Source organism: Mustela erminea, chromosome 4 (genome assembly GCF_009829155.1).
Source record: "Mustela erminea isolate mMusErm1 chromosome 4, mMusErm1.Pri, whole genome shotgun sequence".
Lineage (NCBI taxonomy): Eukaryota > Metazoa > Chordata > Mammalia > Carnivora > Mustelidae > Mustela > Mustela erminea.
The window spans coordinates 74,849,978-74,877,737 of NC_045617.1; the positions used below are offsets into that span (position 1 = coordinate 74,849,978).

At 42.4% G+C, this 27,760-nt stretch overlaps 1 protein-coding gene across 9 annotated transcripts in view; it reads right to left on the reverse strand.

Annotated features, from left to right (window-relative positions):
- Positions 1-27,760, reverse strand: part of NCOA7 (nuclear receptor coactivator 7) — a 159,304-nt gene that overhangs the window by 12,109 nt on the left and 119,435 nt on the right. For all 9 annotated transcript variants that reach the window (XR_004284970.1, XM_032339627.1, XM_032339622.1 and 6 more), the window contains one exon: positions 6,928-7,075. Coding sequence is in view for 8 of the 9 variants with exons in the window: in XM_032339627.1 (XP_032195518.1) it covers positions 6,928-7,075 (148 nt within the window). In the remaining variant the exon portion in view is untranslated. The remainder of the gene's footprint in view (positions 1-6,927; positions 7,076-27,760) is intronic.

The window sequence follows — 27,760 nt, forward strand, 5'->3', positions numbered from 1 at the left end:
GACACTTTCACCTTTGAAACGGGTAAGTTTCCTAACTGAAACAAAACTCCATTGGTTTGTTTGTTTGTTTTTCTTTGTCTTCTTATATTTTTCTTCCTTATAGTCCTCTGGCTAAGCTAGCTCTTCCCGCCCTGCCTTTTTGGAGTTTTTTCCAGCACCTTCTCTAAAGCTAAATTTCCATTTTAAAACTTTATGGATGTTGCCGGCAACAGGTTTGAATCTTGAAGGAAGGATAAAAGGAGCCTTGACCCGAGGTAGTTTCATTATACTTAGGCCAATGGTATTTCACTTCAATACCATATCATGTTTGTTAGATATGAGGAACTTAAAAGAATGGGAGAACATCTGGTTTATATGAGGCTAAAAAAAATGTTACTTTAGGTTCAGTTTTTCAAAAGAGCTGGTAAAGGAACATTTACCCTTAGTGACTAATAAGCACGATCAGCCCTCCTCTGCTTTCTGGATTCGATGGCATAGGGGGTTGGGGAAAAATGCGGATTACCATTGGATCGATTTTTAGCGATCTTTCTGTGACTCTTCCACATCAAAATGGTCTTTGGTACTGCTGAGGGGGTCAGGGGCTGTGGCATAGCTCATCCCAAGGGTCTGTTCTAATGAGAACTCTGCCAGATACTCAGTGACCAGACCCAGGTGAACTAGAACTTACGTTCAGTGCAAGAACCACGACACAACCTGGGGCAGAATCACTTGGATTTTGTGCCCGTGAGCATTCTCTCCTCAGCACCGACCCTTTGCAACAGATAGCATTTACTGGCTGCCTTCTCTATGATGCCATGTGCCAGCTACTTTGCCAGACCTGGGGACACAAAGCAGTCCTCAGTTTCAAATGGGTGAGGAGACAGCAGAGAGATCTTTTTTTTTTTTTTTTTTTTAAGATTTATCTTAGAGAACATGATTGGGAGATGCAGAGAAAGAGGGAGAAACCCCGAATCAGACTCCTTGCTGCACACGGGGCTCAATGTCACAACCCCAAGATCACGACCTGAGCTGAAAAACCGAGTCTGATGCTCAACAAACTGCACCCCCCAAGTGTCTGAGAGACATTTATAAATAAATGAATGCCATTCCATGTAATACAAATGCTAATAGTAGCAACTCAAAGGTGGGAGGGGCCACCCAGAGAGTCTAGAGATGGCTAATTCACACAGAGGTGATGGGACTTCGGTTTGAGAGCATAGGGTAGGGTGTGGGGAGATGTCCAGGTGGAGAGTACAGGAAGAAAACTGAGCTGTGTTCTTATGGTTCACTATGGCTTGTGAACAGAAAGCAAGAGAAGTTGAGATGAAGCTGGGGAAGGACAAAAGTGGCGAAAATAAAAAACAGTAATGCCATTAAGAAGCTTAGAACTTAATCTAGAGACCACTTTCCCTAATACCTGGCTATTCTTCAAAATCATCTTTTTGGATGCTTTTAAAAACACAGATTCTGATACTCCTCACTCAGACCTACTGAATTAACTAACATCTTTAGTGGTAAAGGTGTAGGTTTCAGTTAAAAAAAAAAAAATTCACCAAGTGGTGATTCTATGATTGGCCAGTGGGTATGACGGCTCTAGGCGATGGGGAGGCACGGAGTGTCATAAGCATGGGAGTATATATGTTCACAGGCGTTATTTCAGCAAGTAAAATAGCACAGAACATGTATAAGAGCCTTTTTAAAAAAAAGATTTTATTTATTTATTTATTCACTTATTTATTCATGAGAGACAGAGAGAAGAAGAGGCAGAGGGAGAAGCAGACTCCCCACTAAGCAGGGAGCCTGACGCGGGGCTCGATCCCAGGACCCTGGGACCATGACCTGAGCTGAAGGCAGAGGCTTTAACTCACTGAGCCACCCAGGCGCCCCAGTATGAATGCCTTTTACAAAAATAAAAAGCAAGACTCCCTACCCCTCACCCCCTAGATAACATCCTAAAATAAGTGAGGGAGAAAAAAGGAATTGAATAAAATGCACAAAAGTGTTAAGTGTGGTCACATTATTTTTAAATGTTCTGCATTGTGCTTTTCTGTAGTTTCTAAATTTTTCCACAATAAGCAGGTGTTACTTATATAAAATTAGGAAATAAAGCTTATTTAAAGAAACTCTGTATGGAAGAATAGGCTGGTGGTTGGGCTGGGATTAGAGGTGCCCTTGGCAGTCCAAGTGAAGGGTGCATAGGGGCTGACTGAGGCATGTTTGGTGGAGGGATAGAGGTCCTGCACCATGGAGAATCACAGTAAGACTCTGGCTAGATAATGAAGGAAAAGAATCTAGGATGGTAGCAAGTTTTCTAGCTTGGGACACCACTAATTAATATGGGAATATGTGAGAAGAGGCAAGTCTGTGGGCAAGAGTCTTTGTTTTGGACATGCTGAGGAGCAGACACCTGCCAGCTTCTGGGGGAGTGAAGGTGCCTCTTCCCCACCCACAGAGGAGGAGCGGTGCCCTCACAGTGGCTTGGCTTTACGGTAAAGCTAGTGTGCAGAGCTTGCTCCTGCATGGAGGGATCGTGGCCAGCATGCTTCTACTCATTGCACTTTTGGACTCTGTCATATGGCAAGCAAACAGAGATAAGGTGGCCTGACCAGTCCAGCCACCTGTTTCTCCAGTTGTCAGCGCAAGCACAAGGAGCTTAAAATAGGCCAATGAATTTCTTCCTCCTTCTCTATCCCTTCCTTTCTTCTTCCTCTTCCACTACATATATAGAGAGTATTCTTTAGAGAAGAATCTGCCGGGGTGCCTGGGTGGCTCAGTGGGTTAAGCCACTGCCTTCGGCTCAGGTCATGATCTCAGAGTCCTGGGATCGAGTCCCGCATCGGGCTCTCTGCTCAGCGGGGAGCCTGCTTCCTCCTCTCTCTGTGCCTGCCTCTCTGACTGCTTGTCATCTCTCTCTGTCAAATAAATAAATAAAATCTTTAAAAAAAAGAAAGAAAGAAAAAAAAAAGAAAAGAAAAGAATCTGCCCTCCCTTTCCTTTTCAGCGGCTCAGCCCGAGAAGGCCTGGCCCACATCAAGTCATCTAGCAGAACTTTCTCTCCCTGCATACCTCTGTAGCTCCTTTTCCTCTGGTGCTGTAAGTGTGGCCTCTCCTCCCACTGGGGTTGCTAAGAGCTGAGATTCAAGGATGGGATTAGAGCAGAGAGGCAGAATAGCCCTTAAAGACGTCTGCTTTGGCTCAAGATATTCAGGCCTTCATCAGGCGAGGATTCATCCCTAATGCAATCTACACCTTCCCTCTGGGCCTCCATACTAGAGCGAGAAGCCACCGTCTCAATAAGAAAATGCACACTTCCTGGCTTTGCTTCATCTGTGCACATACCTTATGGGGGCCTCTTGAACAGAGCAGATGAGGTGAGGACAGGACTTGATATTCCTGGGTACCTTGGCCAGAATACGTGTATCACATCACCTCTTCCACCAGGGCCTGTGGGGCAGCTATGAGCTCTAATGGAGCCGCTCGGGGGAAAGAAGTATGTGGCGGGGGCAGATGCGGGGGTCAGCAGCGCCAAGCCACAAGAGTTGAGCTCAGCCAAGAAAGATGTAACAGATGACAAGGTGGTCAAGGACAAACTCCTAGGGAACAGCATGAGAAAAGGAACCAGCAAAGTCGACTGGGAAACACTGGCCAGAGACAGGAACAAAAACTGGAAAAAAAAAAAAACAAACCCTGGGGCGCCTGGGTGGCTCAGTGGGTTAAAGCCTCTGCCTTCGGCTCAGGTCATGATCCCAGGGTCCTGGGATCGAGCCCCGCATCGGGCTCTCTGCTCCGCAGGGATCCTGCTTCCTCCCCTCTCTCTCTGCCTGCCTCTCTACCTGCTTGTGATCTCTGTCTGTCAAATAAATAAATAAAATCTTTAAAAAAAAAAACAAAAACCCTAAATTGATAGATAAAGCCAAGGGAGGAAGAGCCGATAGGCTTAAATATCTTCAAACAGGGGTTTCAAGCAAGAAACTTTGTGAACTGCGGGAGACATGGAAATAAGTAAACTGGTGTGAGGTACACCAGAAAGCTCTGAAGGACGAGCCGTGGGAGGACAGGACAGGGGACGGACTGAGAGCACCACAGCAGTGACAAAGGAGTCACTTGAAGGGTCCTTGAAGGAGGGTAGGAGTTTGCTGCAGGCAGCTGTGTGTGTGCCCGCCGCACATTCAGGCCACGAGGGAGTGACAAAAAAGAAGTGTCAGTCCTAGCACACATATAAAAGGACCCAGCGTTCCAGAAAGGATCAGACCCAAGGGGAAGGTTTATCAGCCTTGCTTATCCCAAACTGGCAAGGTTCTGGCACTGGAAGGATCCCACTGCCCACTCGAACGTAAAACCAGAATGGGAGTGCTGGAGAATATCACTGCTCACTGCAGCCTGGGGCCACGAGGAAAGTCCAGTGCCCTCAAAAGCAGACAGCCGCCCCATGACAGTCTTCTGTTAGCATTTTTCCTAGTGTCTGTAACTGCTGCTTCATACCTTCTCCGTATTCCTCTAACTCCTCCTTCACCTCGGGAGGTGACCCTCCTTTCACTGCAAAGAAACCATTATTTGAAAAATGCCATGATTTACCACCACTGAAGCTGCATTTTTTGGTATACACTCTATCCTTTTCTACTACCCACGCCCACCTAAGACCAATCCTATCCCTACCCCCACATTTCCGCCGATTCTCAGAGATCTGCTCTCCTGATCATTCCCTTCCTCCTGTCCGTATCTTCTGTAACTTTGACTTTGGCGTTCCCACTGACCTCATCCAAAAGGTTAAAGTCTCTCTCAGGAGCGGGAAAACATTCTCCACCTCACTTCTTCCAGCTTATCATCTCATTTCTACTCTCCAAAACCAAATGTGAGTTGTTTCCCACCTCTATTAGTTCTACTTAGGTATCTCCTACTCATTCTTTGAACCACTGGAATCTAAATTTTAAACTTACCACTTTAATGAAACTGCTTTTGTCAAAGTCACCAACTACTACCTCAGTTTTTGTTTTTGAAAAAAAGATGTATTTATTTATTTATTTAACAGAGAGACAGAGATCACAAGTAGGCAGAGAGGCAGGCAGAGAGAGAGAGAGAGGAAAGGGGGCTCCCTGCCAAGCAGAGAGCCCGATGCGGGGCTCGATCCCAGGACCCCGAGATTATGACCTGAGCCGAAGGCAGAGGCTCAACCCACTGAGTCACCCAGGCACCCACCACCTCAGTTTTAAACCCAGAAAACAGGGCGCCTGGGTGGCTCAGTGGGTTAAAGCCTCTGCCTTCGGCTCAGGTCATGATCCTAGCGTCCTAGGATCGAGCCCTGCATCGGGCTCTCTGCTCAGCAGGGAGCCTGCTTCCTCCTCTCTCTCTCTCTGCCTGCCTCTCAGCCTACTTGTGATCTCTGTCTGTCAAATAAATAAATAAATAAATAATAAACCCAGAAAACATACCTCAGCTCCTAGCGTCTGACTCCTCTGTAACACAAGTCATTCTGACTGTTACCCTCCTCTTGAAACATTCTCTTCCCTTGGCTTCTAAGACATGACTCTCCCTGTTTTACCTCCTTCTTGGCTTTTCCTTCTCAGTCACCTTTGTGGTCTTTACTGCCTTTGGCCCCTTAAATGCAGGTGTCCTTAATGGTTCTGCTCTGAACCCCGTTCCCTACCTACTGTATATACTCTTCCTATGATGACCTCATCTATACTCATAACTTCAACTTTGCTAAGGATTTCCAAAAGTGTATTTTCAGATCTTTCTCCTAAGTTTTATTTTCAGCTGTCTCTTGGAAATTCCAGACACCTCAAATTTAGATTAAACCCAGAATGCAGAGCATTTTCTACTAAATCTAATACTCTTGCTATGCTCCTATCTCAGTGAAGGGCAGGTACCACTACCCTCCAGTTCCCACTCTGAAAACCAAGAGATCAATCTTGACGTCTTCCTTAGTTTCCACATATAATAATTACTCACAAAATCCTGTATACTCCACCTTCTAATTATCTTTCAAAAGCACTCAATTTTCTCCATCCCCACTGTCACTCTCTCAGCAACCATTAGCTCTCAACAATGACGACTGAAAAGAGCCTTCTAATGGGTCTTCGAGACTCAAGTGTTGTCCAACTCCAATCCTTGAACATCTGCCATCAAGAAAGAGCTGTCTGAGATGCATATGCGTGTATAATTCTCCAGAGTCAAAAGGGTTCAATGCCTTCCACTACCTTTAGGAACATGCACAGGGCTCACAGGTCCTCTGTGCTGTACCTCTGCTGGCTTCCCTTCCCTGCTTCGTTTCTCGCCCCTCCTTCAGCTTCGTACCCTACGGTCCAGCCACACTGACCTTCTCCTAGTTTATTAAATGTGCTACATGCGCTGTTTCTCCCCTGGGTCAGTCCTCTGCACAGACTTTCCTCTCTGGCCAGACCGTGTCCCATGTCCCATGCCACCCCAACTGCCCAAACTCCTCCTTCTGATCTTCGTTTCTAATCACTCCTGGGCAGCTCTCCCTGATCCCCCGGCTCTATTCAGGGGCCTGGCTCCATGCTCCTATAGCACTTGGCATTTCACCTACAATGGCAGTTTTCTCATTATACTGTAAGGATCCATCTATAGTAAATTCTGCTTATCTCATCCATTGTGCCCCTGACATGGGAAGAGCTTGGTAAATGCTCAAAAAAATTATGAAGGGCTTTCCAGGCGACATGAAGGAGCTTGAACTTCATCCTGTTCATAAAGGGGAGCCATCAGTAGTGTTTAAAAGGAAAAGCGAAATGACCCAGCAGTGTGGCATTTATCTGACACATAAAACTAGCTCAAACAGAGGAATAAAGCTTTTCCCCGATCACTTCCAAAGTGCACAAGAAACCTAACTTCTTGCCAGCCAAGAAGTTCTTAGTGTCTGGACCCAAGAAGACTTCAATTACATACTGTAGCTTAAGGACCATGACGGTTCAGTCCCTCCTGAGCGCTCACCTCCCAGCTCTTGGTGGTTGGCTCACTGAAGAAGTTGTCAATCATGTTCAGTTCTTCCTTTTCCACCACCACGAAGCCTTGCTCTTTGGCATCTTTCCCATAGACGTCAGGAGACCACTGAACAAAGAACGTGTACAAGTGATCCACCCTGAAAAACATGTTCGTCATAGGAGTCAACACCAAATTCACTTTCCTGGCAGGCACAAGCAGGGACTTGAGTACTTAACAACCGTCTTTTCCCTCCTTGGCAAATCCATTGTACTAACTGGGAAAGGTCCCACTGGGAAGATGGTCTCTACCAATGTATTCCAAATTTGGAAAATAAGTCAAAAAGTGAAAGCAGAGGTCCACAGACACTGAGAACCTGTCTTTCAATCTGAGGGAAAGATCATGAGATGGGACATGAAACTGAAAAAACAATGAAGCATTTACACCAAATATTTACTCCTCATTTGGTCTTTATTAATTGGGCATTTGTATTCAATGGGGGAAAAAACTGATCTGATCCTTTAGCTGGACAAGATAAACAATACCTCAATGGGTTTTTATGTGGTTGAAGCACTATTACAATTTCAACAGAATACCTTTTATAACTACAAAGTAAGTAATACTAGTTGTTTTAATATTAGAAAGAGACCTAATTTTATTGACATGGGAATGTGGTCAGCTTCCTGATTTCTCTGTTCTCTCATACATACTTAACGTCTGAAGGAACTGTAGCATCACTCCAGACTTAATCAACAGATGGTTAATTTCCAAGCAGAGATTATTGCTCATCTTAAAATATTATAGTTACGTAAACAGTTTATAACAGTGTTGCTATACCTTCAATGTTTGTATCCCCCCCAAATTCATATGTTGAAACCTAACCCCAAATGTGATGGTATTTCAATAAAGGACCTTTGGGAAGTGCTTAGGTCATGAACCCTTGTTATTGGGATGAGTGCCCAATAATATAAATATAAATAATGAGTGCCCAATAATAATAAAAGAATCCCTTTTCACCATGTGACACAGTGAAAGGACAGTCACCTATCAACAAGGCAGTGGGTCTTTGCTAGACAAATCCAGCACCTTGATCTTGGACCTCCCAGTCTTTAGAACTGTGAAGAATACATCTCTGTTGTTTATAAGCCACTCAGTCTACAGTATTCTGCAGCCTGAATGGTTGAAGACAAATATTAATAGAACTAAAACAAAAAAGAAATGTCCCTCTCAATTCTGAAATCCCAATGGATCAAATGGTTTCTAGGTTTTTATATTTTGATCTGTCCTTGTTCATATATATATATAATTTCCTTTTCATTGTCATCAGGGCAAGATATAATTGTGATATGTAACATTAAGTTATGCACATCTGCTATGTTGCCATCTTTGTACTGATTCTTAATGGCTCATTTCATGGAAGTAATAAATCATGAAGAGCCTGGATTCCCCTGTCCTCAGGATATTTAGCTTGTTCCCATTTCTTCAAGTGTACAAATGTTAACAGTGATCAACCTTTGGGTCTACGCCTTTCACCATCTTTTGAATTACTTCCTTGAGATTAGTTCCCAGAAAAGGGATCACTGGGCCAAAGGGCATGATTTTATAGCTTGTGATTCATCCTCCCGGGCTGCTTTTGAAAGGCTTTCGTTCACTCTGACACCAGCCCTGCAGTCTGCATTAGAGTTTCTTAACACTCTTGCTTACGCTTTTTTCAAAAAAAGAGTTTAATAAAAATTGAAGTTGCATTTCTTTGAGTGTTTGTGTGCTGAACAATTTTCACATGTTTTCTTCCTTGCTGCAGCTTTTCTTTCATGAACGGGCTCTTTGTGACTGTGGGGTCAGTGTTTTCCTTGTCAGTTTGTGGGAACTTTAAGAGAATGTAAACATGAATGACTATCAAATGTCTTTCAAAGTCCCTGTTTCCCTTTTATATTAATCATATCTTTCATAATACAGGATTATCAATTTTCGTATACTTGAGACATGTATTTATTTCCTTGGAGATTACTCCAACTCCTTCAAAACATGGAGAGCTAGCATCCAAGATAAGGTATGTATCAGTGTGTATGATATGCTGCCATTTCTATTAAAAAAACACAACAAATATAGATATAATTGTACATGGGTGTGATGGTTAACTTTATTTGACAACAAGGTAGCCATATTTTAGTCAAACCCTAGTCTACATGTTGCCAGGAAGGTGTTTTTTTTCCAAGATGATTACCATTTAAATCAGCAGACTTTCAGTAAAGCAGATTACTCTCCATAATGGGGATGGGTCTTGTGTAATCAGTTGAAGGCCTTCCGAGAAAAAGACTGAGGTCTTCTGAGCAAGAAGGAATTCTGTCTCTAGAGAGCCTTCAGACCTGAGATTACTTTATCAAATTCTCCCTGGGTCTCTAGCCTGCCAGCCTCCCTGACAGACTGCAGACTGGTAAACTCTCACAACCATGTAAGCCAAATTTCTTAAAATGAATCTGTGTATATTTATATATACATATCCCTTCAGTTCTGTTTCTCTGGAGATCCTTTTCCCTTATAGATGACTTTATTCATTTCCTATATATTTTTGTAGTGTTATATAGATATAAGTAAATATATATATTCTTTTTGTTTTCCATTTCTACAAAAGATAGTACTATTCTCTATCTTGTTTTCTTCATTTAACAATATATCCTAGATACCATTCCATGTCAGTATATAAATGGTTTCCTCATTCTTTCTTTTACAGCTACCCAGTACTTTACTCTGTGGATTTACCAGAGCTTACATAATCATTTCTATAGATGGATACTTGGGTTGTTTCCAAGACTGTGCTGTTATGAACTAAGCTGTGACGAGTAACTTTGTATGCGAGTCACTTCACACATGTACAGGTATAGTTGTAAGATATATTCCCAGAAGTGGGACTGTGTTGTCAGAGGAGAAATTCGGTTACAACTTTGCTATATAAAACCCATGTTGCCCTTTTTAGGAAAGACATCACTGTTTGTCTTCCTATCCTAACAATATCATTGTTGCCTTCCTTGAATCTTTGAAGTATTTTCACCATGTAGTATAAAATTTCCCATTAAAAATTAACTTAGAAGAAAATTAATCACTCCAGAGAGGTTGATGAGTATACGACTCTAACTCTTTCAGTTTTCTAACACTTAAAAGTTTGCTCATCTTAACTGTATTTTGTAACAGGGAACCAAGTACGCTTCACTCGAACTCTTGGAAAAGAAGGCAACTACTATGCACATACCCACATTGAATAACATGACTTCCTAATTATTTGCTGGCAAGCTTACCCGTGAGAAAGAGAAAAGCAGTCCCTGACACCTGGAGCTAGCCTGGCACTCCTAGCTAGGCCCTGGCATTCTCCTGTTGAACATAACAATTTCACAAAACTTCAACATCAAACAAGACTGCTCTATGACTATGATGAATCGTGACAAAAACAAGATCACTCCAAGATCTTATATCTGAACACAAACAAAAACATGAACATTGTCCAGCCATAAAAATGACCAACATCCCTCCAATTCGGCTACTGTGAATAACTATGCTTCTTTACGTATTACAGCATTAACCTTTCTAGTCTGCCTCTCTAGTCTAGTTCCTGTCAGATAAGACTGATAAGACACCCAATCACAGCAGGACTTCAGCTTCCTGATAGCATCTAATCTCGAACAAATTCCCACTTCCTTAAATCCTTCCCTGTATCACCTAACACACATCTAAATCCTATACCTCCTTTCTAGCACCCTCTTTCCGAGATGGCCCATGGTCCCATGGTGTGTGTTCCCCCTTACAGCAATCAGTCAACCCAACTCATTCAACTTTAGGTGTGTTTCTCATGGTCTCCGGCCAGATGGCATTGCCTCCTTCAGAAACACTTCCTATACACCCACTCCGTGACCCTCCCCTCACGGAGATTACCTTCAGAAATATGAAAGCTGATGGGAATATTGGGTATCATTTAATTCAACTAACTCTGCTTAGATATAAGGGAATGGGACTCTGCAGTCTGTCAGCATCACAGCCAGGACTAGATCTTCTGAGGTGACCACTGGGTTCTTTCAACCACACTACAAAACCCTCACCCTTATTCTACCTTGATTTCTAAATTATTCCCCAGTTCACTTCCTGGTTATGACACTAGACACATTTTTATCACTTTGTGGACTGACTTTCATGAAGGACTGCTCATGTATTCTCTGTTTACCCACATAGGGAAAGTCACTGTGTAAGCATGAACATTGAAGCAGCATTCCAAGAAATGCTAAAAGCTCATGCTGACACATATCCCTGTCTAAGACTTCAAGGGAATGAGGAATGAGGTACAGAGTTTACATCAGGGTCACCTGGGTGGCTCAGCTGGTTAAGCATCTGCCTTTGGCTCAGGGCATGAACCCTGGGGTCCTGTGACTGAGTCCTGTGTTGGGCTTCTGGCTCAGTAGAGAGTCCGCTTCTCCCTCTCCCTCTGCTCCTCTCTGTTCCTCTGCTCCTCCTCACCCAACTAGTAAGTCAATAAAATCTTAAAAAAAAAAAAAATTTCATTCCTCCTTGGACATTTAAGAATATATAAATTGTGCAAACTGCAAGTCAATAAAGATTTTAAGGAGAGATGCTATCCTAGCAATTACCAGTTACTTCTCTTTTTGGTGACAAAGACATTAAATTGCCTGAGGAGACCATTTAAGCAGTCCTTTTTATTTTGTAGATGTAAGGTTAGTAGGATTTATTATACTGGAGGGAGATATAATTAGACATTCCTTACTTGAAGACGACTTGTGCTTACAACCTGTTGGGTTAGAAGGTGGGAGAGAGGAAAGATCTGTATAAGGTCCAAAGGATTTCCAAGGACGAAGGAATCCTGTGCCTAATACCCTCTCTTTGGAAGAGATTTTAAAGATTATTAGGGCATCTTTGACTAATTAAGGTGGTCTTAATAGAGATAAGACCACAGCATAGGACAATACCCCTCCCCCCACCCTACCCTTCTTGAAAAGAAACTCTTCAAGGCAGTGGAGGGAATGGTCTATATTAATGACCTGGGATCCATATGAATGCCATGATTATTTTAGGAGCAGGTCAATTTGGGCAGAGTGTGCCATTGGTAAAACTTAGACCAAACTATCGGCCACACCAGGCATACCATGGAAGGGAATGGCTACTTAAGTTATATGTAAACGTGTAAGTTTCTCAGGAACTTTAACAGGTTAGGGCAGAGGGGGACAAGGTCAATTTTGGCATAAAGCATTCTTGCCAGCCAATGCTGTTCTCTCTAGAAGAAATATCTCAGCCTGGGGCAGGAATCTGGGGTGACTTGGTAAGAGGGCCTCTTCTCCCAAACCTCTTCCCTTGGGACTGCTGGGTTTCCAGTGGGTGGTGAATGAAGCCTCTGGATTTGTCACCCAGAGTGAGTGTCCTATGCTACAGCAGTCTGTAGTGTGTAGTGTAGGAGCCAGAGCCAGTCCTTTAAACTAGGTAAGCACTACACATCTTGGACTGGCTAGAGAAAGAAGTAACTAGAAAGGAGGAGAGAGGTATTCTCAAAATATCACAGAAAACAGGCTCAGAGTCATAAACATTTTTAATATCAAACACAGAAGTGGCCTTGTGTTTTAAGCAATGCCAATGAACTCTATCAGTGACCTGAAGAGAAAAGATGTGATTCCCGTTTCAAGGACCTTCCACTGTACAATAATTCTAAGAGATAAGTATTATTACTATGTCCAACCTGAGGCCCAGCAAATAGAATAATGTGCCCCAACATCCCATCTCTGGGAATGCTGCAGCCAGTCTAAGCTGACCGCCTCTTCTCTTATGAACACTCAACTCCAAGGAGGACCCATCCACAGTCAGTCTCAGACCATAGGTCAACTACTTCCTCGACTTCAGGTTTCATTAATGAAGCTTAAGTAGTATTACCCAGATGCCCTAGGTGGCCCTTAAGGCACATGCGGCCCCCCCCCCCCCCCATTTTTCCTCCTCCCACACCCTTCGTCAGGAGGCTCACAGCACTACCAAGACTGAGCTCCATGCTCAGGCAACATCACAGGGCAGCCGCCTCCCTTCAGCCATGCTTCTGGGAATGGTTCTCCACCAGCAGCAAAATACAAGACAGAAGCCCTGAATGGCCTCTCTATTGTCTCAGGTGGTAGGCTCCATCTCTGTTCCAAACAAGGTCACCCCAACCTTGGGAAGCCTCAGGTATGTTGAGATGAGAAACCTCAAAGGTATGTTGCACAAACAGGGCATCCTGATGGGGACGTTCATGTCCCTTTTCTCAGGTGTTCGGAGAACTAGTACACCCTGCTTGTCTCCCTCAGCAATAGCCTCCCACATAAAATCTCCTCCTATCATGTAGGCAGAGTCTTCATCCTATGCCTCTGAGGGCAAAGAAAGAAGAACGAAGAATTAACATGGCCTGTTTCTCAAGAGAAAATTAAAGTTCATTTGGAACCAATCTGATTACTTAACTCTTAAGCCTCTGGAGACCAAATGGAAGGAATCAACGTCCCCCTCTTTCCAGCTCTTTTGCACAATTCTCCAGCGTTTGTTTATTTTTACTACTTGATTGGGGGGAGCAAGGAAGAGGATATGACTTCATCTTTTCTCCTTCTAGATTAGAGTGACTGTAAGTTTATTTTAAGTTTATTTAACCTAATTCTTGGAATGGTTCTTTTTGGCTAACTGGGTTTTCCTGGTCATTAGTTCCCAGAAGTCAACCCTTCTGGAAAAAAGCCTTGAAGTTCTGGAAATTCCCCTCTTTGTCCTTCTGCCTCCCCTTCACCCATTCCTTCCCCCTTTCTGTACCAGCTCTACTCTCAACTTGACCCCTCACTCCCCCACTTTCTCCAGCCATTAGCCCCTCTGGGATTCCCACACTTCAGGCCAATCTTTCCATCTCACCCTCACTGTTGCCCCCTAGAGGTGATGCTTTGATCCTTCTACTCCACTGGTCCCTCCAAACACCTCCCAGAAACAGTCTTGCTGACTCCTCCCTTGCGATGATGGATGTTGCTGGGTTTTCTTATTTGTGCTTAATGGATTACTCCAATCAAAGGCACCTAACCTTGGCCAAGAAAACCCTCCCTCACGGGGCTCCCTACTCCCCTCCAACTCACTTCCTGTACTACTCCAAGTGGTAGCTATTCAAGACCTCTGTTTTTGCAAGCTCTCCACCTCTCTCTCCTACCAACCTTCCTCTCTGAACACTCTCCATTGTACCATCCTGATAATGCACTCCCCTGAACTGTCCCTCTTAGCATACTTCTCTTCAGAAAAAGACACTTTTCTTTTCTTTCTTTTTTTAAAAAAAGATTATTTATTTATTTATTTGTTTAACAGACAGAGATCACAAGTAGGCAGAGACAGGCAGAGAGAGAGGGGGAAGCAGGCTCCCCGCTGAGCAGAGAGCCCGATGCGGGGCTTGATCCCAGGACTCTGAGATCGTGGCCTGGGCCGAAGGCAGAGGCTTTAACCCACTGAGCCACCCAGGCGCCCCAAGACACTTTTCTTTTACCCATTTTAACCCTCTTGTCTGTATTTCCGACAGTCCTAATGCTTGGTGAATTTCCTCCATTATTTCCACCCCACCTCTCTATGCCTCTAGTCCTTTCCTCTTAATCCACAAACCTACTTGAATCTCCCCATCCTTAAACATAAAAGCCTCTGGATTTTGTCCTTCCCATACTTCATCTTCCCTTCAGAACATATTGTTAACATTTGGGTTAGAATAACTTCCAACTTCTTTTCATTCCTGAATTCTTCCCTTCTGATTTTATTAACCTTTTAGTATACACCCATTCTTAAACCCGCCTCAGATACTAACCTTCTTCCCTTCCTCCCTATTTCAGTGAAGCTGATTTTTAAATTTTTTTTTTAAGATTTTACTTATTTATTTGAAAGAGAGAGAGAGGAAAACAAAACAAAACAAACAAAAAAAACCAACCAGGCAGGGAGCAGGGGCAGAGGGAGAGGGAAAAGCAGGCTCCCCACCGAGCAGGGAGCTCAATCGCAGGACCACGCGATCAAGACCTGAGCAGAAGGCAGCTGAGTATGCCTCCAGGCGCCCCTGATTTTCTTAAAAGTGACCTGTTGTCAAACTCAACAGACTCAGTCATCATTTGTCTTCACTTCTGAAAGCCTGTTAATGGTTCTTTTGAAATCCTTTCAGTAATTCACCCAGTTTCTGATGAGTCACTGGGTTTCTTGGCCTCACCTATCTCAAGATCCCTCTAGTGCAGCCGACACAATTACCAGTAATTACTGCCAAACAGGCTGCTGTCCTGTAGCAATGGGTGTGGTAAAGCATGTGAGCGGGGAAGGCGGTCAAGTGCTGGACTGTAGGAAAGCTGGTATTTACGGAGGAAACAGTAAAAGTGGTCCTGAAAGGAAGCCAAGACGAAACAGCGGGAAGGCAGAAGTGATCTTACGAAATACAAATCTGATCACTTTCACCCAGCTGTATTAAAATCCTTCCGATGTCTCCCTGGAGGTTTTAGGGTAAATTCCAAGTCCTGGGGGTGCCTGAGAGCTCTGTCTTCTGCTTGTCTCCAAAATGTGCTCTTTGTTCCAGCCCCGTGTTCTCATACCTGGGCTCCAACAACCATTCTCATGCTGCTGCCTCTTTTCTTTATTATTTATTTTTTTTTTTAAGAAGCATGATAACAAGGGTAAGTCTGGAGGAGAATCATCTCAGGCTGGGATCAGGGCAAGAGGCAGTTACAGGAGGAAGGGAGATGGCATTCCCCACAGGGAACATGTGCAAAAAGACATGGCACATCAGAGATCAGGGTGATGCTAGGAGGAGGGCACAGTGGACACGGCTGAGAGAAAGCAGCGTAATGCAGTTGGGTCACTGGCGCCTTCTGCCAGAGGGTTCTGTGATGCGGACAGGGCCAGGGGACCCAGACCCTGCCCTAGAGCGCTCAGGTAGAAGGGAGTAAACAAAAAAATCCAGACACGGTTCCAATAGCACAGTGATGGAAGCCAGTGGGTGTCTGAGCTGGGACATCGGCAGAGCTGGAATTCCTGAGGAGTGCAATGAAAGAGCCAGACTGAGTCTCTGCCGATTAGAATGGCAGGAAAGGAGAAAGAAAAAGCCAGAGGGGCTGGGTCACTGGGTGGGTCAGGGAGAGTCCTGAGCACAAGATAAATTGCTTGGACATCTCTTCCTCCGCTACTGTTCCCCAAAGTGTAGGGCAGTTCTAGCAACTTCAGAAGGTACACAGAGGACCGTATGTTAATAGCTACACATTTACTTAAAGAAAATTGGCTAAGTAAATAAACAAGGACAGAAGTCCTCGGAAGACCTCTATTAAGCAAACAGTAGTACAGACGGCATGCAGATATGGGGCCGTTTGTGGAGGAAGCATGTGAACAAGGGAGGTATGGCTTTGGGCACTGTGGAGGCAGCGGCCTAGGCCTTGCCAGAAGCAGCCTGGCCAGACCTGTGGTTCAGAAAAATCGCTGGGGAGCCAAGGACCGAAGAGCCGGAAAAGCTAGGCCGAGAAACAAAGGCTGTGTGGAGCCGGCTACACTGGTGATCCGCCAAGAGCTGGTCAAGGCCACAGCCCACAGGTGGCAGTGGACACGGGGAGAAGCTTGCCATGCATACTCCTCCGGGCACGGTACTAGTACCAACCCATCCAGCAACAGTCAACACCAAAACTCAGCCCTCGAGCTTTGTTTAAGTGTTCTACTGACCAATTTGGACTTAATCAAATTTCTTCATAAACTTCAAAGGTCTTTATCATCAACACAAGGTTCCTTCAGGGATCCACCCCAAAGGAGACATCCTACTGAAGTTACAAATCCCCATTTAGCCGTTAAAGGTTGTCAAATAAATAAATAAATAAAATCTTTAAAAAAAAAAAAAAAGTTGTCTGTGGTAAAGAAATTCAAAGGTCAATGATACAAGTTTTTGAAGGGCAACAGGCTTACCTCAGAGGCAACAAAGCATTAAGGGAAGGAACAGCAACAGCACAAGTAACTTTCATTAAGTGCATGGACAAGTTCGTTTTTTCCTCATAATAACCCCATGAGGCAGCCACTATAGTCACCATCTCTGTTTAATGGAAGAAGAGGGCGCTTACACGGATTGCCTTGACCAACACCACACAGTATGTTAGGGGAGGACCGGGATCAACCTCAGGTCAGATCACAGTCTCAGTCAATATGCTTCACCTTTTCCTTTATAGTTATTTTATATATATATATATATATATATATATGAAAATGACTATTAATTTAAGAAAATGACTATAATAGTAAATAATATAATAAATATTATATATAGTATGTATTTATTATATAAATATGTTATTATAATTATATTAATATAATTAATATATTTTAAAATTATTAATAATATAATTAATAATTATAGTGATATTATATAAATATATAATATTTATTATATTATATTTTATTATTTATAAAGCCCAGCACTGATAAAACTGTAGGGTTGAGGAGCACCTGGGTGTCTCAGTCCGTTAAGTATCAGACCCTGGGTTTTGGCTCAGATCATGATCTCAGGGTCACGAGACTGAAACTGCGATGGGCTCCGTGCTCAGCAGACAGTCTGCTTGAGATTCTCTCTCTCTCTGCTCTCCTCCGCCTCTAAAATAAATAAATCTTTAAAGAAACTGTAGGATTAAGGGATATAAAACCTGATGAAAAATCTGAGTTGATGCTTGGAACAAAACATTGCTGTTCATACTTAAGTGTATGGGCTTTAGGCACAATTACAATCTATTTTCTCAAAATTAGCTATGGTGGGATTTTATTTACTGTTGCCTTTTTTCTTTCTTCTTCTTTTTTTTTTTTTTAACATCGTTGTGAGGTAAAGTGGAAAATCACACACATCTAGGGTAAAGACCTGAACTGGTCCCATCTGCTATTAGCTGGGGGCTTTGGGAAAGTTCCTGAATCTCTCTGAGCTTCTAAAATGAAGGTAAGAAAACCTAGTTCCTCCTATAGGTGTCTGGAGCATTAGATGTATAAGGAAGTTCTATCTACCTTCAGACAGACCTTTTACAAAGTCCCTTCCATGTGATTATCTAACATCTTGCTACCACATAGACCAACAAACTAGACCAGAGTGACCCAGAAGCAGTTAGGCATTTTCTTCAAGGGTCACTTCACTGGCAGGAAAATAAATTGGGGCTACACACAGGAAGATACAACCCCTAAACCTGCCTCATGATTTAAGCAGGAACCATCAGTTTCATAGCTATTACATTAGAAGCATACTTTACAATACATTAGGCACAGAGAATGGGAAATAATAAGACAAGGGAAGGGATGAAGAGTAAGAACGTGACTCAAAGAATAAGGAAATACATGTACACGAAGTCCCTCCATTCACTTGTATTGTTGATTATAAATTAAAGATACTCCAGTGCACTTCAATCTAGAACATTCCCAGGCTCCATACAGTCACAGACTCCCAGCAAGGCAAAGCACTCTGGACCTCGAGAGGTTGTTACCAGGAAACTACCACCTCTTAAACCCACATCAATGGCCTGACCCAAGGTCCTTGCACGATAAAGGTCATTTCCCTTGCCCTGAAATGTCCCTTTCAGATTCAGTATTCTACAACTCTAAATGGAAGCAATGGTTAGTAATGCCCTGGTATAATGCCAGGGTCTTGGTGTGTTTATAAAAAGGTAATTTATTGGGACGCTTGGGTGGCTCAATTGGTTAAGCAACTGCCTTCGGCTCAGGTCGTGATCCTGGGATAGAGTCCTGTGTCTGGTTCCCTGCTCAGCAGGAAGTCGGCTTCTCCCTGTGACCCTCCCCCGTCTCATGCTCTCTCAATCTCTCTCTTATAAATAAATAAAATCTTTTAAAAAAATTATTTATAAATTACCAACTAAATATGCTTCTTTGTCCTGGTTCACCAAAAATAATAGGACAGTTCTTTTGAGAATCCTTGATCAGAACAATAATTACAGTGATAAAAAGGATCACTTAAAAATAAGTAGAAACTAGAAGTTTGTATTAATGTCAGTGCTGGAGGCCTTCGGCTGGCAGGCCATAGCCTTGGACTCAGCATCTGCACTTCTCTTTGTTAATTAAATAGTGGCTAATACTTAAAAATTGGAGATTTGACAGACATAATCCATCTTTCAATTTATTTTGAAAAAGACGGGAAGATCAAGCAACGCCAGGCTCACATTCCCACACAGAGCATTCAGCTGGAGGGACACAGGTACACAGCAGCTGTTCCCTAGGGCAGCTCATTAACACTGGCACCCCAGCCTCCCTCCCCCCAGTCCTCCATCCGCCTCCTACAGGCATCGAGGCTTGCACTAATTACTGTTTCTGCATACTTACTCCCAAACAGTGTGTGCGGCCCCCATCAGCACTGACTATCGTGCAGTGGAGACAGGCCCCGCGCTAAGCTCCAGAGTGCGGGCGTCCACTCCTCCAGCAGAGCACAGCCACCACAGTGATGAGCTCTTCAGAAGGGGGTTATTTTTTCATGAACTTGGATCTGGCTACAGAGTCACTGATTAACTTGAGGCATTTGCCAAAGCTGGTTACTCAAATTACTGAAGGGTAGCTGCCTAATAGCGCTTCTGGAAGGGGATGATGAATTTCTAGACCGTTAAGTTAATGAGATGAAAGGTAAGGTGACCAGAAAAAGAATGAGAGGAAGCAGTATCACTGCAAAACATTTTAAAGCATGATTTTAAAGCATTAAAAAAAAAAAAATACTGGCATCAGTAACTAATAATTCTATGGCTTCTACTTGTACAGCAGTTTTCCGAACTTCAACTTGTGTTAAATACAAAGGATCGTTCCTTTAGGGTTTATTTTGGAGACCACCCCCCCTTTCTTTCTTTAATAGTAACACTTTTACCTGAAACATCACAATGAGAATACAGTATGATATGTGTTATACTTGAAAATCACAGGGCTTATATTCTCAAGTGTATCTGGTTTAGCTACGTAGGGCCTAAACTGTTCTAGAAAGTATAGTACTTTTTTTTTTTTTAAAGATTTTATTTATTTATTTGTCATAGAGAGAGAAGCGAGAGCAAGCACAGGCAGACAGAGTGGCAGGCAGAGGTAGAGGGAGAAGCAGGCTCCCCGCCAAGCAAGGAGCCCGATGTGGGACTCGATCTCAGGACGCTGGGATCATGACCTGAGCCGAAGGCAGCTGCTTAACCAACTGAGCCACCCAAGCGTCCCGAAAGTATAGTACTTTAAAGGCTATTTAACACTATGGTCTTACTGGCATTGACAGTTATTAAAGATTTCAATTTAGCCCTGACCCTGCTAAAAAAACATGATGACTTTGGATCAGAAAATGCAGCACTAACCATGGTTAAAGATTTCAAGCTAGAAAAGTAGGTTAGTTTTTGATTCCTTTAATTTATGCTTCTTTCTTCAAGGAAAATGCTCTTGAGTGCACTTTGCTTAGTCTTCATGATGGTCCTTATGATTTGGACATTTTTTCCTTATAAATCTAGTTTAATTAGAGAATCAGTTTTCTTTTTTATGATTTTGCCTGTTACCGCAAAAGTAATGCATGCAAACTAAATGCATGCCCAACATTTAATGGCAAAGCAAGATGTGTTAACATAAAAGCAGTTTACAAAATACATATATACCCACACATACACGCACACCCACAATTATCAATACAGACAGATACACACATGCTATCATTACATTCATTCATACATAGAAAAAAGGCCATAAGTCTACAAAAATAAAAATAAATTGTAGTTAGCTTGGTGTAACAAATTTGAACGTTTTCTTCTTGCCTTTTTGTATTTTTCTAATTATATAAAGTCTGTGCATTATTTTAGTTTTAAAGTATAAGGTATTTCAATATTTTTATCTCTGAGACTATAAGCTAATTTATTCATGCATCCATCCAATGAACATTTAGGGTATATTACCTACTAGATCCTATACTGTTTTTAGGACACAGTGTCAAAAGCCCCAAGTAGTCCACACCCATAGAAGAGTGTATGTAGTAAGTACTGTGACAGAGGTGGGGGTACACTACATCTAAACTATAGAGGGAAAGTCTCTTAGAGGAGACATTTGAACTAATAAATGTATGTAGGGGAGATGGGTAATGGAGCGGGACATGGGAAGGGAAAGCTGAACACCCCAAGCACACCGGTCAGTATGTCTTATTCACCTTTCCTACCACTGAAACTCAGTCACGTCCACAGAAGGGGCAGAATGGGAGCTAGAGATCCTAGTGATACAAAGTGGATAGAATAAGCTAGATGCAGTAATGGACTGGGGTGGGAAGAAGACGAGAAGCAAGATTCTGTCCTCATTCTGGCCCTGGGGACTGGGTAGCTGGTGGCAGCAGTTACTGTGATGGAGAAAACTGGAGGCAGGAGTTGTGGGGATAGTGGCAGGGACAAAAGTAGAAATAAGAGCCCCCATGTAGGGTATGATCTGCCTTGAGTTTGTTTGATCCTTGGATGATCTAAATATTGAGAACCATCAGGTGTATATGTGTTTGGGGCTCAGCAGGAAGTTTTACACTGAAGATAACTAGACATGACTGGCATATAAGAAAGAATTAATTAGGTGTAGGCAATTGTATAGATAGTGAAAATAGGGTATTTAAGGGGTAACACTGAATGAGGAAACAGAAGAAGAAAGGACTGGGAAGGAATGACAGAAGGAAAGAGAGTGTCAAGAAAGGGATGATGGGAGGTACTGGGTGGCTCAGTTGTTGGGTGTCTGCCTTCAGCTCAGGTTGTGATCCTGGGGTCCTGGGATCGAGTCTCACATCAGGCTCCCTGCTCTGCGGGAAGCCTGCTTCTCCCTTTCCCACTCCCCCTACTTGTGTCTCTTTGCTGTCTTTCTGTCAAATAAAATCTTAAAAAAAAAAAAAAAAAAAAAAAAAGGAAAAAGAAAAAAAATTGGATGATGGTCAATGGTATCAAAGAATATAGAAAGTGAGGGTAAAAATAAGGACATAATAATTTCCTTTTGTTTATGACAATATGGAGGAAACCTCACAGATTCTAGCATTCCATTCCAAATCCAAAGCTGCAGGATGTTCAGGGAAGGATCTGGGTCTCTGTATGTTTAAAGGCTCCTAGATGATTTTATTACAAAGCTAAGTTGGGCATCCACCCATCTAAGCCATGAGTTCTTTGTTAACTCTACATACTTTCATCTCTATGCGACAGAACACATTCCTTCACAAGCTTTCGTCCTCAATATTTCTGAATTTAGAAAGTGAGATTGCTCCTGTAAGAGGAAAAGGTGCCAGACTTCAACTGCTCCCCCGCTCCCCCACTCCCCCCACTCCCTAGTGCCTCTGCGTCTGTGGGCTGTTCACCAGTCAAATGTGGGTTGAGAAAAGATGGTTACTGCCAGTCTAGGGCGATATCACTGTGGGGGTACTATTCTGGGAAACAAAGGATTTACACAGCTGGAGAAGAGACGGGAACTACCCGAGTTCAGGAATACAGTGTTTTTAAAAGGTGCCAAGCTAGAAAGGTCCTAGACCTCACAGGCAAAAACCCATAAAGTGACCAATCTTAGTAAAGTCACAGATTCAGACAAATGAAGAAAAAGTAAAAGTAAGGAAGGTAGGCCATTCTGTAAATAGCTTTAACAGACAAACATGGGGTTTAAACTTTAGTTCCAAAGGCTTAGGATATTTTTTTGTGGCAATGTGACATGATCAAAAGACCTTTTGAGATTATTTTGGCCATAAGGTAACAAAATAGATTTTAAGGGGAGGAACCAGAGAATGGGGAGCCATAGTTTAGGTTCAAGCACTGTGTTCACCGAGGCGTCACATAAAATAAAGTCACCAGACCTTGTGACATGAGCTTCAGAGGAAGGAATATTGTAGTGTTCTGTTTGTTCGGGGCCAGATAACCACCGTAGCACATAAAAGTTGATTCTAATAATAAGCCAATGCTAGAACCAGCCTGCAACCAAGTTAAGCTACCTAATATTACAGAAAGGACACCATAGCCAAGCTCTTTATTTCTATACAACGTTGTCATTAGACTACCTCAGTTCAATTAGGGGGCACCCATGGAGTAGCACCCATAAAATATCAGTCACTTCCTCTCCGCATAATTAGTGAAACACGTCTAGTCAGAGGGAGAGCACTTCGGCAAGGCCCAAGGATAGTAATCAAGCTGGGGATGCTACACATTTTCATTCCCTTGCTAGTCAAGAAACGACCTTGAATGTTTGCAGTATCTCCCGTCCCTGTTTCAGTGATGTCTACATAAAGGGTATAATTACGGCAGTTTCAGCTGCCTGCCTGATCTAGTTAGGAGAATGGAATCTGAAATCAAATGGATTTGATACTTGCCTGTTTGAGCAAGGTGTCGAAAACCAGTACGTCCCACTTCCCTCATTTCTAAAATGCAAAATAACACTACACACCTCACAAAGCTCTCCTGAGTTTTACGTGAGATAACCACCCAGAGTACCATGCCGGGGAAGGGCTCAGGGGGCAGGCACTGAGCACTCCGCCTGCCCTCTTAGCCCTCTCTCCAAGCTGGGGAAAATGAATGTTGAGCTCGTATGCCCCTCTTGACTTAAGAGTGGCAATCCTGCTTCGGATGGTGGAGGTACTACTGGAACATCATTTGAAAGTATGTGTTCAACCACAATAATCTGATGCACTTTATAAAGCTGTGATTCATGCACCAGAATTCTATTAGGCTCCAAAGAAGCTTGGACTCATGGTTTAAAAATGAATACAATTTCAGACAGATGGCACATCACGGAAAGCTCAGGATGGTAGCTTTCAAGCTTCACTCTAAATATTCCAAAGCTACGAGTGAATCCTTCTGAAAGATGAGAAGAAGACACACAGATAGTTAAAAGGTAGATCCTGACCAGGATCTGCCACCAACCAGTCACTCCTAACCATACAGCATAGCTTTGATGACCAAGAGGTTACACATGTGGCCTTTGTATGTGTGGCTGTTACTTCTGAAATGTGGAAAAAGGGAAATAAATCTCAAATTCTATGTACTACAGTAAAGACTTTAAGACTGACGGAAATCAGACTAATATAGTCTATATATATATGTAAAAGTCTTTAAACACACACACATATAAAATCTTTAAATACATATAAATCTTTATATATATGAATACCCAAGTAATCTCCTAGAATTAAAATATAAGTAGAGATAAAATAAATGAACTATATTCTATTATCCCAATATCAGGAAAAGTAGCAGAAAATTAAACTAAGAAATTGCTATAAAAACCTATTAAGAGAATAACAACTATAAGCATAAATCTATTCTAGAGAGAGATAAGCACTGACTATGGACCATATTTAACCACAAAACACCTATTACTTGGCCATGGGATGGGTTTCCATTGACTATAGTTGAGGGAAATGCGGACCTAAAGAAAAGGCACTGCTGCTAAAAATGGGGTCTTGCTCTTGCTTCCATGCTTTTGGCTAGGCGACCATGCAGAACTTGACCAGATGAATCTCTAACTCAGGCAGTAGTACTTACTGCCCACAGATGGGATGTGAGAAACGTGCATACAACATGGATAGCACCTTTTAACAGGACAGCTACCTGTGAGCTCTCAATTTTGAAAGAATTAAACAACTCAACTTTTATAAAATGCATCAGTTACTCTTGACATTACAGAAGGAAATATCATGCTTTCTAAAATAGAATCAACTTAACTTGTACTTGAGGAGTTTATTCTAAGTGTGGACAGGCACAAACTCTAAGTATCTTATATAAATCAAAGTGCTTGCTGATCTTAATGAGAAGCTTATTAGAGAACATGGTATTTTAGAATAATTATTAAATATATATTTGTACATTGGGTGCCTGGGTGGCTCAGTGGGTTAAGCTGCTGCCTTCGGCTCGGATCATGATCTCAGGGTCCTGGGATCGAGTCCCCCATCGGGCTCTCTGCTCAGCAGGGAGCCTGCTTCTCTCTCTCTCTCTGCCTGCCTCTCCATCTACTTGTCATTTCTCTCTGTCAAATAAATAAATAAAATCTTAAAAAATATATATATATATATATTTGTACATCAAGGTATAAATAAATTTTTATTACTAAATAAAGAGCCTCAGGCCACTACTGACCTTGCTATATAAACAAATATCATACATGAAGCACTCAGCTTTAAAACAAAATGAGGTATAAATTTTTATTACTAAATAAAGAGCCTCAGGCCACTACTGACCTTACTATATAAACAAATATCATATATGAAGCACTCAGCTTTAAAACAAAATGAATTTATTTATTTTGAAGATTTATCTACCCGTTTGAGAGAGAGAAAATAAGACGAGAGAGATCAAGCATGATCGGGGGTAGGGGGGTCACAGGAAGAGGTAGAAGCAGACTCCCCCGCTGAGCAGGGGGCCCAAGTCCTGCTGAGCAGGAGCCCAAAACAAAAATGATTTTAAAGTGGCGCCTGGGTGGCTCAGTGGTTGAGCATCTGCCTTTGGCTAGCGTCATGATCCCAGAGTCCTGGGATCGAGCCCCACATCGGGCTCCCTGCTCAGTGGAGAGCCTGTTTCTTCTCCCTCTCCCTCTGTGGAGCCTGTGCTGCATAAGCAGCAACCCCTGCTTATGCTCTCTCTGTGCCAAATAAATAAATAAAATCATTTAAAACAAAACAAAAACGATTTTAAAGCTGCATCTGCTTCGTTACCAAACTGATAAAGAATCATATGACAGATTTCCCATCACATGGAGAAAAGGGCATTCTCATGCTGGTGGTATACAAATTGTCACACACTTCACGAGCCCTAAAACATATTCCCGTGAAATGTTAAGACTATCTTAAGGATTTTATAAAGATGGTTAATGTAATACTGCTTTTAATGGCAAAAAAATTGGAACCACCTAACATCCAAAGCAGGAGCATCATAAATCATTCAGGGAATGTATGAGGGGTGCTATGCTGTGCGTAATGTCTATAATAACATACTATTTCATGTAGAAAATGTGTATAACATTAAGTGCAGGAAAAAGCAGATTACAAAATCAATTCTGCTCCCCCCACTATACCTGTATGTTCAAGTGTAGCTAAGATTACCGCTAGCATAATATTTTCAAATATAAAAAAATTTTAAAAACACCCCACAGGCTCTCCCTTTCCTTTCTCTTGTTAGCTTACTTATTACACGAATCACACTAACCAATTAATTCAGTTTTGGATTTAACATTTATGGATGACTTGGCAAATTCTACAGAGTTCCTGCCATTTAATTCCATCTTATTTTAAAAGCTGGATAATATGAAATCACTCTGAAACATTTCACAGGTAGAGATCATAAGGAATTCAGGATAAAAGATGTTTCAAGGGTGGCCTGGTTGGCTTAGCTGGTAAGCAACTGCCTTTGGCTCAGCTCCTGATCCTGGAGCTTCCCGGGTTTGAGTCCCACATTGGGCTCCCAGCTCTGCATGGAATCTGCTTCTCCTTCTGACCCTCTTCCTTCTCTCATGCTCTCTCTCTCTCAAGTAAATAAATAAATAAATAAAACCTTAAAAAAAAAAAAAAAAAAGGCTGTTTCAATATGAGCAGGAATTATTGGTTCTTTCTGAAAAAAGAAATAGGGGCGCCTGGGTAGCTCAGTGGGTTAAGGCCCCCTCTGCCTTTTGGATCAGGTCATGATCCAGGATTCTGGAATCGAGCCCTGCATTGAGCTCTCTGCTCAGCGGGGAGCCTGGCTACCCTTCTCTCTCTGCCTGCCTCTCTGCCTGCTCTGTGGTCTCTCTCTCTGTGTCAAGTAAATAAAATTAAATTAAATTAAATTAAAAAAGAAATAATCTTAGTATAATGAAAAAAGACAATTGCATTTTTCACATAGAACAGTATCCAAATCTATGGAATACAATCCTCTCAGTTTCTAAAAAGAACTAGGAACTATCTTCAAGAAGCTTTCATAAAGCTTCTAAAGGTAGGACTCCCAATCTTATTTATCTAGAACTAACCCAACACCTGCCCGGCCCGGTCCTATGCATTCAGTAAGTATTCAAGACATGATCTAAACTACTTAATGCTCCACAGTGACCCATTTTTCCAAATTAAGAGACTATGTTCAAATGGATAAACTTACCCTTATTCAAAGGCACACTATTCCTAGCGATTCTCATTCATCACTGCCTGATTTTGTGACTCACTATTCCATGAGCCAGAGCTGGGCAGCCCAAGAAGCCACATGCCCTCCAGGGCAGGGCACGAGACGGTTGTCTTCTTACACCCAGGACAGCTGCTAGTACAGACTTGTACAGAGTCAAGGGGCAAAAATACATGCCTGTCAACACCACAGACCTTCTCATTTGTACTCTATCAATTTCGGGTTTCCTTCCAGATAAATTATTTCTTTAGGAGCAACAGTCTTGTTTTTATAGATGTAAAACTATATATTAATAACTAAGTTCAAAAAATTTTAATGAAATTCTCTGCAAAAAATTAGGGTCGAGTAAAGGAAACAGAGTATAGGCAGATCAGTAAATTACAGTGAACATGACTGGGTATAACAAAGTTTTAAGCAGTCAAAGCCCTAAATTATTTGGCTATTATGGTTCATAATCAGTTTCTGAATGGTGTATGGGCCCGTTCTCATGGTCTCATACTTGACCAGTGGTTCTCAGCGTGAGATTCTGTTGTCCCTCCGACAACTCCTCCCCCAGGTGATGTCTGAAGACTCTCTCAGTTGTCAGCTGGGGAGGTAGAGGTCACAGATGCTGCTAAATAACCCATAATGCAAAGTACATCCGCTCAAAGAATTAAACAGCTCAAAATGTCCACAGTGCCAAGGCTGAGAAATCCTATACTAGATGATTAACAGAAGGTGAGACCATCCCCGGTTCTCAAGTTTAAATTAGC